Consider the following 9,142-nt stretch of genomic DNA (forward strand, 5'->3'; position numbering starts at 1 on the left):
TCTCCTTATTCTGTATGTTTAGTTATTTCATTTACAAGGAATTGCAGGAAACCCACTCCCCTTTGTGTTTTGGTATCACTGCCACTGCTTCACTATGCGTTTCAAAATCTGAAAGGTAAATTCTCTGTAGTCCTTGTTATACTGAGTCCTGACATCCAAAGGCTCATCCAACTAATGGGAATGATTTTATCCCCTTTGACAGTACCTGTGTTTATTTGGTAATTTTTCTCAGTCTCATTTCACCCAGAGCTAATTTGCAAAGCAATAGGTACCTGGACCTTGATAACCACAGTGAGAGAATTGAGGCTTTCCTTTACAGAACTATGAAGTGGGAGTAAGGAGAAGAAATATTTGTTTTCTTCCTCTGAAATGATTTCGAGTTAAGGTTCTCTAAATGGCCACCCCGTTATCTTGGATATTAAAAAGAATTCTCGGAATCCCTGGGTGGCTCAGCAGTTTTGTGCCTGCCTTCTGCCCAGGGCGTGATCCTGGAGTCCCAGGATCAAATCCCACATCAGGCTCCCTGTATGGAGCCTGCTTCTCCCTCTGCCTGTGTTTCTGCTCTCTCTCTCTCTCTCTCTCTCTCTCTCTCCCTCTCTCTCTCTCTCTCTCTCTCAAATAAGATCTTAAAATAATAATTAATAATAATAATAATAAATAAAGAGAATTCTCAAAATTGTTTCAGGAATCCCAGAAAGCTAATATTCTCCAAAGGTTTAGTTGGTCTTGCTGTTACAGATTTAGTTGTCTGATACTTGGTAAGCTGAGTGATCATTGGCCATATCCTCCTGAATGCAGGGCTCATCTTCAGGATTGTTTTGAGAGTGTAAAATGGAGGAAGTATATTTACCAACAGTATGGGAGTCATTTTTTTATATAGCTACTTCTTCACTTTGAGCTGCTAATAAATCTTTCTGTCTCCATCCTTTTAGAGGAGACATTCCTAAATGTATTTCATCCTTGATCATTACATGCCATGACAAAAATCTTTCTATGTCCTTGTCCTTTAAATATGAGACATTCCCTTTGTTGGGTCTTACGGAAAAAAATCTAAACTCTGACTTAAGGTTTTCTATAAACAGATCATAAAGGAGATTGGATCTGGCAGAGGTTGGCTTAGATTGTAAGGATGTAATATTTGGCATGGAATTACGCGAACAGCTCTTCAACACTTTGAACGTAATAAGAATTTATTAGTTGAACTATTTAATGTTTGAATTAGGGCTCAAGACATGGACTGCAGTCATCTACTGAATCATTTATGAGATTAATGTGTATTTATTCTGCAAACATTGACTGCATTGCTTGATTTCAATGTCAGGCTTGACAATGCTATTGTAAAACGTTAGCACTTAAAGGGACCTACGTGCACCTGAGCCAAGCTTTTTATTGCAAGTGGGAGGCTAAAGCCCAAAATGGACCAGAATTTGGTTCAGGTGACTAGTTCACCTGGTTTGAGGTGCCAGTTAGGCTAGGAGTTTCAAAGACTTGCAGTTGCTCACATGTGCCAAGCAGGACTTCTGAGTATGGGTGGATAGGTTGTCAATTTTGATGTAGTCATCTCAAATTCATGTATTTATATGTTTATTACAACAATTTTCCAGCAGATGGCAGACAAGTGCCTTGGGGAAGAGGCACTTTTTTCTTGTTCACACAGGAACCCTGGTGCTAAGTCCCTGGATCTTGCAGGAAGAAAGGATGAAGAAGAAAGCAGAGTTAGGACCTTGCTTAACTGAAGAAGGTGGCAGAAACAGGGAAATAAGAGCAAAGGAAATAATTTCCTTTCTATTTACGCAAATAAAGTATCTTTCCACAGCATTATCATCAGTGCATGTTTCCAGTGTGTTCCAGATGGGATTTGAATTTTGATACACTGCCATGTTTCTCAGCTGTCTACCATGGCTTGAAATCACCCTTCCCCAAGGTCAATTTCAGAGAGACACTATCTCAGCTGACGTTACAAAGTATAATAGGATATTCTGGATGTGACAGATTTACTGCCATATTCATTGGTACTCTGGGGCTATTCCCCCACTGAAAGACATAAGATTCTGGCCTAAGGACTGTTTCTGGAAAGTGAAGAATTGGAGGAAATGGCTGTTTGCCTATTTCTTGTTACCAACAAGAAATCAGGACCTTATGCTTCCACTTTTTTTTTTTTCCTACACTAAAACAGGTTCCCTCTGAAATCATTCTTATATCATAGCAAGATAGCTAGAGCCTAGATTGGAACCTAGAGCCCAAAATATAGCTACTAGCTTGTTTGTGATCTGGGACAAGTAACTAATCCTTTCAGCTCCATTTTCATCTTTACAGTAGGGAAATGATACTCATCTCACTGGATTATTTTGAGAGTTCATTAAAGGAATCCCTTGAGAACTGCTTTGTAGGCTACAGGAGATATGGAAGAGGGAGGTGGTATTCCCAGCTCTCACACTGCCTAGGCCCCTTTGCTTCCCATTTATAAAAATTCCCCACACTAAGGGGTGCCTGGGTGACTCAGTCAAGCATCCCCCTTTTTTTTTTTAAGATTTTATTTATTTATTCATGAGAGACAGAGAAAGAGGCAGACATAGGCAGGGGAGAAGTAGGTTCCCTGCAGGAGCCCGATGCGGGACTCAATCCCAGGACCCCGGGATCATGACCTGAGCCAAAGGCAGACGCTCAACCATTGAACCATGCAGGTGCCCCAAGCATCCAACTCTTGATCTCAGTTCAGACCTTGATCTCAGGGTCATGAGTTCAAACCTGTGCTGGGCATGGACCCTACTAAAAAAAAAAAAAAAAATCCCCACACTAAGATCTTAGGGATTTTACCCTCAGTATGCAGATTAAAATAAGAACCTAAAAAGAACAATGCCTAGGAAGTCTGTTGTCATCTTAATAGCACAATTTCACATTCTTTGGGTAGCAGGCCTGCTGGATCTCCTGCGGCCACCTGTATTCCCCACCAGACAAATTACTTGGGCTGCCACTTGTTTTGTCTAAGCTTAGGCAGGTGAACCAGCAGCAGCCCTCTTTGGTGCTGAAAAAAGGTAGGGAGACTATCCTAATGGGAAATTTATTTTTCTTATCAGGTAAGGAGAGCTGCTTCGAGAGAATTGTGTCTAGGTTTGGAAAGAAAGTCACATACGTAGTGATTGGAGATGGGCGAGATGAAGAAATTGCAGCCAAACAGGTAACCATGGTTAAGAGAATAATCCATGTGGTAATGCATCAAGCAGTTAGAGAAATGGTAAAAGTCAGAAATCTTAGTAGTCTTATGCATTATAATGTTTTCCCTTTTCTTTAAAGAAAGAGGTTCCTTTTTTCCCCAAATAGAATTTTCCCTATAAGTTGTTAGATCCTTCCTTTCTCCTCCCTGCCACTCAGAAATCTTAAAATCATTGAGCCTTGCTGGAGAGACCCCCATCATTAAACCTGGTAGAGGCCAATACAATTAAGTGAAAGTTCTTTGGATAAACTCCTTTCTGCTTTTGAGCCCAGAAAAGATTATTCTGCTGTGCAGGTCCCAACTCCAGGCCACCTCTTCTCATTACAGGAAATGGTGGATGAAAGAGTCTTGCCTATGGAATCTAAAATTAGACTGGGTCAGATCTTATCCATTTATTAGCTGTGTGACTTTGGACAGTTTACTTCTCTTTGAGTTTCCTCATCTGCATTTATTAAATGAATCTACAAAAGTTCTTTTCCTCTACTCTGGTTCCTTCCAGCAACTCTGCTTCTTAGGTTTAGAAGTGGAAGGTTGCCAACTAGGATTAGCTGTCCTGCTTTTCTTCTTCATCACTTAATGTAAAAACTTCAACTATTAATAAACTGAGATTGATAATCAGGTGGCACTATTACCTCATTATGTTTTCATTTACCATTTTATGTAGCAATTCAAGGACTTTTTTTTTTTTTTAATGTGTTATTTCTAAGGCTTTGATTCTGAAGTGCTTGTTGCCCTCTAGGAAAAAAACTAGTGGATGGAGGCAATAGTGCTGCTTGGTTTGAAGAAGGGAGTTGGGGAGATAAAGAACAACTTAAGTCATTAGCAGAGTTGGTGCCGCTAAGCTGATGCCTGTAGTCATCTACCATAGAATATACCCACGGGAAGATGCCTTAGAGCTCTATCCAGTTCAGCCTCTACCCTGTGAGGGACCTTTTCTGTAGCCCTTTGGTAGAAGACTTTCTAGTCCTTACTTGAATAAACCCAAGGATGCAGAGACTGCTTCCTGTGTATCCTCTTCTGTGAAGTCACTCAAGCTGTTAGGATGTTCCTCCTTCCACTAAACTAAAACTTGTGTCTCTTTCACATCCTGGGCCTAGTCATGAGCACAACGTAACAAGTCTGTTTCCTCTTCGGCATATTAAAAGCCTTTTAAATATTATGTGCAGCCACATGCTTGAAAAACGCTGAGCTTACTGCCAAAGAACTATTGTAATAAAACTTCAGTATTTTGGGTGACTTGCAACCAGTTTGAGCAAAATGATCAGTAAAGCAAATCCCCTTTAGCTTCATTGAACATAGTTTCCAATACTTCGATTTTTCAAATCCTTTCTTTAAAATGTGGCTTCCACAACAGCACATGGTCTCCTGGACATGATTTTGACAATATAGTAAATGGGATCATATTTCTTAGATTTGTGATCTTAGTTGTGAAGAATATTTAAGCTTTGTAGCTCTGAAACTTACAGAAGACTGACCCATCTATAAGAAAATACAATATTAGTTGTAATGTCTTACATGGGTCATTTTATTTGATCCTAAAGACCCTATGTAATGGCTAGAACAAGTATATATCATAAAAGCAGAGTTACAACTGAAGACCTGATAAAAATCTCTCACATTTGTAAAGTATCCTGGCGTGTACAAAATCCTTACACATGTGACTGACTTGATCCTGTAACAGCCCTATAAGGTGGGCAGGAGGAGAGAGTGTTCCCAAGTATCTTGTGGAGAGGAAGAGGTATATATAGGTAAATATAAGTTCGCAAAAGAAGTTGGGCTAATCAACTGTCCTCCTGTCTTCCAGCACAACATGCCTTTCTGGAGAATCACAAACCATGGAGACCTAGTGTCCCTCCACCAGGCTTTGGAGCTTGATTTTCTCTGAGAACTGGAATGAAGACCTTTCCCCATGAGCTCCTTTTTATTCCTCAAGGGAGCTAGAGACCGGAACCATCTGGGAACTCTCTCTCTGTCTCTGTCTCTGTGTGTGTGTCTCTCTCTCTCTTTCTCCATGGAATGCTGGCGAGAACACAATCAGAACCAACAGCTGCAAGGGACGAAGCTTTTTTTTTTTTTGCCAAGAGTGAGCTGCAGCCCTGTGTTCATCCTCGTAGAGGCAGGAGACAGTTGGATTGAGAGAACAATAGACTCACCGCAGCTACAGTGCTTTTAATTCTTCTGTTTTTTGTTTCATTTTATTTTGTCTCAAAAAAATGAAGAAAAGAAAAGGAAATTCTTGGGGCAGAGTTGCACTCTTAGTTCGTGCCCAGTTTGAGAACTGTTCTGGACTTGCGGTAACAGGATAAACATGGCAGACTTTTGTGATACCATCTCTTGCAGTCTTTGTAATCTCCTTAGCTCTAGAAAATATTCCCAGGGAATGTATATGTTATTTTTATAGTTAAGGGTCTGGTCTCTGAAGCAGGTTTTCCCTCCTTTCTTTTTCTAGCAAGAAAGGGGTGTGTAAAGTTTCCTTGGAAAATAGCAATTGAAATATCTAAAATACCTCTCTGTGACAGTAGCACCTCTTTAGCTGCTCCAGTGGTCTGCTCTCTAGGGTGGTTTCCTTCCCGTTCTTCCATCTCCTAGTTTGCTGAACTGTGGGGCACTGAATACTGATTAACTTTAGGCTTTGGTATTTCCCATCCTAGAAGCCTTAGTCCCCATCCCAATCCCTGTTCCCCTTTAACCAAATGGCACAACTCTAGAAATGCCCCCTTTTAAGACAGTAAATTCTAAGCCTTCAGCTTGACTTTTATTCAAAGACTGCATCCCAGAGGGCTTACCTCCAAACTGTAGGGAAAGGACTAAGGCTTCTGAGGAATTTCTGCTTCTTTGGCTCTTGAAACAAGAAGATTCCACCTTTTCCTCCTGCAGAGAAGCACACTTCCCAGCAGACACCCCTACAACCTTCTCTTCCTTCTTAGTCATCAGTACTAGACTCTTGCCCCTTTCCTGCCCCCTGTACCTCACATCCACTTCCATGCAGCTCTGGCCAGTCCCTCAGCTTTGGATCTAAGAAGTTAAGTCTAAAAACAGACTTCTAACTACATTTGACTTCCTTTGAAGCCCTTAAGCCAAGAAAGGTATTTTGGGCCTATATTTACCCAAATCTCTGCCTGAAACTGAAGAACAGATTGCTGTGATCAAAACCCATTTTTCCCATGGAACACCCTTCCTGCTTCTCAAATCTTGTTCTAAAATGGGAAACTAGAAGGCCAGAAAGACTTTCCTGATTTAAATGAGAGTGCTGGAACCCTACTCCATGCCTGAAATTTTAATCCTGGGCCAAATGCAGGAACATCTCACCCTGACCTCTGGGAAGATTGGTGGGTGCCAGGCAACTAATCCCAACCTTGCAGCCTAGCTGTGTCTGTGGATGCTCCATCTCTCCAAGACCAATGTGGGCATCTGCTCAGGACAAAATTCCTAGAGCTGAGGAAGTTCAGCCTCTCCCAGGCGGCATGAAGAAGCGATCATATAAGCACCTCAGGTGTGTAGTCTGGGTCCTCAGCAGGAGGCATCCCTTGACCAACCCCAGCTGTAATTGCTCACCCCTAGAGATTCTGCATATCCATTTCCAGAGATGTTGCGGCACAAAGGGGCCCGGCTCCTTCCAATGCCAGGCCACCCAGATGGCAACAGACAAAGACTGACTGATAGACACATTCCTTCAGAGCTCATTGAGAAAGTGCTCCATTACTCAATTTTAGGGAAGCAGTTTTGGGGGAGGAACTGAAGTCAGTGCTTATTACTTAGCTGCGTCTCTGACCCAGTCTCCTTTGGCAGGTGGGGAAGAGATGAGGCATGTAGTCTGAGGCCAGCCTTCTGTGGTCTGTGTTCAGCATAGTTACCCACATGCTGCTCTGCTTTGCTTGATAATTGACCTTAGAAAGCTCTATGAGGGGCCTTTCTTCCAGGCCCCAAGCTCTCCCCATACTGACAGTATAACTGTTGGTTCTCTGCACTGGACATAGGCCATGTAGTTGGTGCTGTACTTCAGGCTTTTGAGGCTGTGGAATGGTACCCCCATCATGCACACAGGTCCACACACAAACACTTTCCTCTCCCTGCCCTTTGGGAGAAGCTCTTTATCCCTGTAATATGACTTGGACTCCTCTTTCAATGGCATTTATCCCCCCACTCCCCACCCTTGCCCTGACTGCCTGCAAAAGGAACTTGAAATTGGCTACAAGAGGTGAGGAGCTCTACTGAGCAGAGCAACCTCTGCTTTTTTTTTTCTTTTTTTGATGGTTGCTGCCCTCGTTATAGGACAGACAGAAAATGAGAGCTTCCTGATTCCTCTTTGCCAAAATGAGTTGTCCAGGGAACACAGTGTCCTCCTTTTACCCTGTGTTTTCTTCCTCCCCAGCACAAAGAGCTGGAAAGGAAAATAAGTGGGTAGCACCAAGAGTTCTTAGAAGCTCAGGGCAAAAGGATACCATGAGTCATTTCTTCAGGGGGAAACCCTCTTTGCTAGAAAGTATACCCTTGAAATTGGCCATGTGATCAGTCTTTCCCCCAGCTGGGCACTGTGGGTTCTACAAAATGGGTCTGCACATTTCACAGTGAGGACTGTCTCTAGTATGGGACCTGGAGTTGTCAGATGTGTCCTGGGTTTAAGAGGTGGCTTGACTTTCGAATGTAAAACTGACTGTGCCTTAGCATCACCCTGTCCAATGCCCCTGGGGCAGCTGGTGGTGTCCAGGAGAATAGATGCCTGTTCCAAATTTAGATGCCTATTTGGGCTTTTATTTGGTTTGGGGTGTTCCTGTCTTCTGCTCTGTAAGTTGGGGGGCAAAGCTAGTGTCCCGGGATACCTGTGCCACAGCTTGTTCAAAAAGTTTATACAAACTCACTTTTAAAGCTCCAAGTAGATTCTGATTGGCAAACTCTAGCTGCAGCGTATGGAGCATCTAGATGTTCACTACCTTGAATGGGTGTCAGTGCCACTGAACCATGGGGGAGAGGGGGGAGGGGGAGAGCCACATGCTTCCTCTTCCTGGGAGAATAAAGGTCTAAGCCAAGGGTGGTGAGCTTGGGCCTTCCTTTCCTCACTCCTATAGAAGGGGGCTAGTTAAGGCCCTTCCTAAGCAGGCTTCTATTTCTTACAACTAAATTGGCTTCCTTTTTCATCCAAAACTTGGAACTCCCCAGATGTTCACACTTACAAAGAAGCTAAATCTGAATTCTGAGACTCTAAAATATCTTAAACTATGAGAGAAAAATCTCGTTCTGTCCCATCCCCGATTTGCAGTCCCTCTGCCCCTTCCTCTCCTCTGAGTTAGCTCCAGCAAGCAAGGCTCCGTGGCTAGTTCCTAATGCACTGACGGGAGCCATCTCATTAAGGACAACTTTTACTCAAAACATGACCCTCTGGACCTCAGATGCCTCATTTAGCAGGAAAAGGCATTGAGTGGATCAGATATATTTATGTGACTGCGGGCATTCGTGGCTGTGTAGAGTCCTTGACCATAATGTTATATGTAATGGGAACTATCTTATAAACTTGAAAAAAATAAAGTTTTTATTTTCTATACAGTTTGCTCCTGTGTCTTTTCTGAGTAGGATCAGCCCAGTTGCCCAGCTAAGTAGGCTAAGTAGGGCTTCATAAAAAAACCTGAAGAGCTCATTAGAAAGATGGCACCCTTCAATAACCCAGTCATCCATTTCATCAAAAACAAAAACAAATTAACCCATTTGGTATAAATAAATGTACATGGGGAAATAAATATTTTAAAATAACTTGCAAGGGAAAGTTTATTAATTGTTTCTAAAACCTATTGCTTTTTAAAATTTAGGACTGGAATGATAAGAGGTTTCATTTGCTGTCAAATGTGCTGAAATATAATTATTAAAGAGAAATCGATACCTTGCTGTGATGAGCTTAAAATGCAAAAGCAATAAAACTGACAAACTGATATCAAA

The 9,142-nt window shown here is 42.2% G+C and overlaps 1 protein-coding gene across 3 annotated transcripts in view; it reads left to right on the top strand.

The window, feature by feature from the left end:
* The window catches only part of EYA3 (EYA transcriptional coactivator and phosphatase 3), a 99,559-nt gene extending 90,417 nt beyond the window's left edge, over positions 1 to 9,142 (top strand). For all 3 annotated transcript variants that reach the window (XM_041766661.1, XM_041766663.1, XM_041766662.1), the window contains 2 exons: positions 3,078 to 3,178; positions 5,019 to 9,142. In XM_041766661.1, the coding sequence (XP_041622595.1) occupies positions 3,078 to 3,178; positions 5,019 to 5,099 (182 nt within the window). In that variant the 3' untranslated portion in view covers positions 5,100 to 9,142. The remainder of the gene's footprint in view (positions 1 to 3,077; positions 3,179 to 5,018) is intronic.

The sequence above is a fragment of the Vulpes lagopus genome, chromosome 8 (assembly GCF_018345385.1).
Source record: "Vulpes lagopus strain Blue_001 chromosome 8, ASM1834538v1, whole genome shotgun sequence".
In the NCBI taxonomy this organism is placed as follows: Eukaryota; Metazoa; Chordata; class Mammalia; order Carnivora; family Canidae; genus Vulpes; species Vulpes lagopus.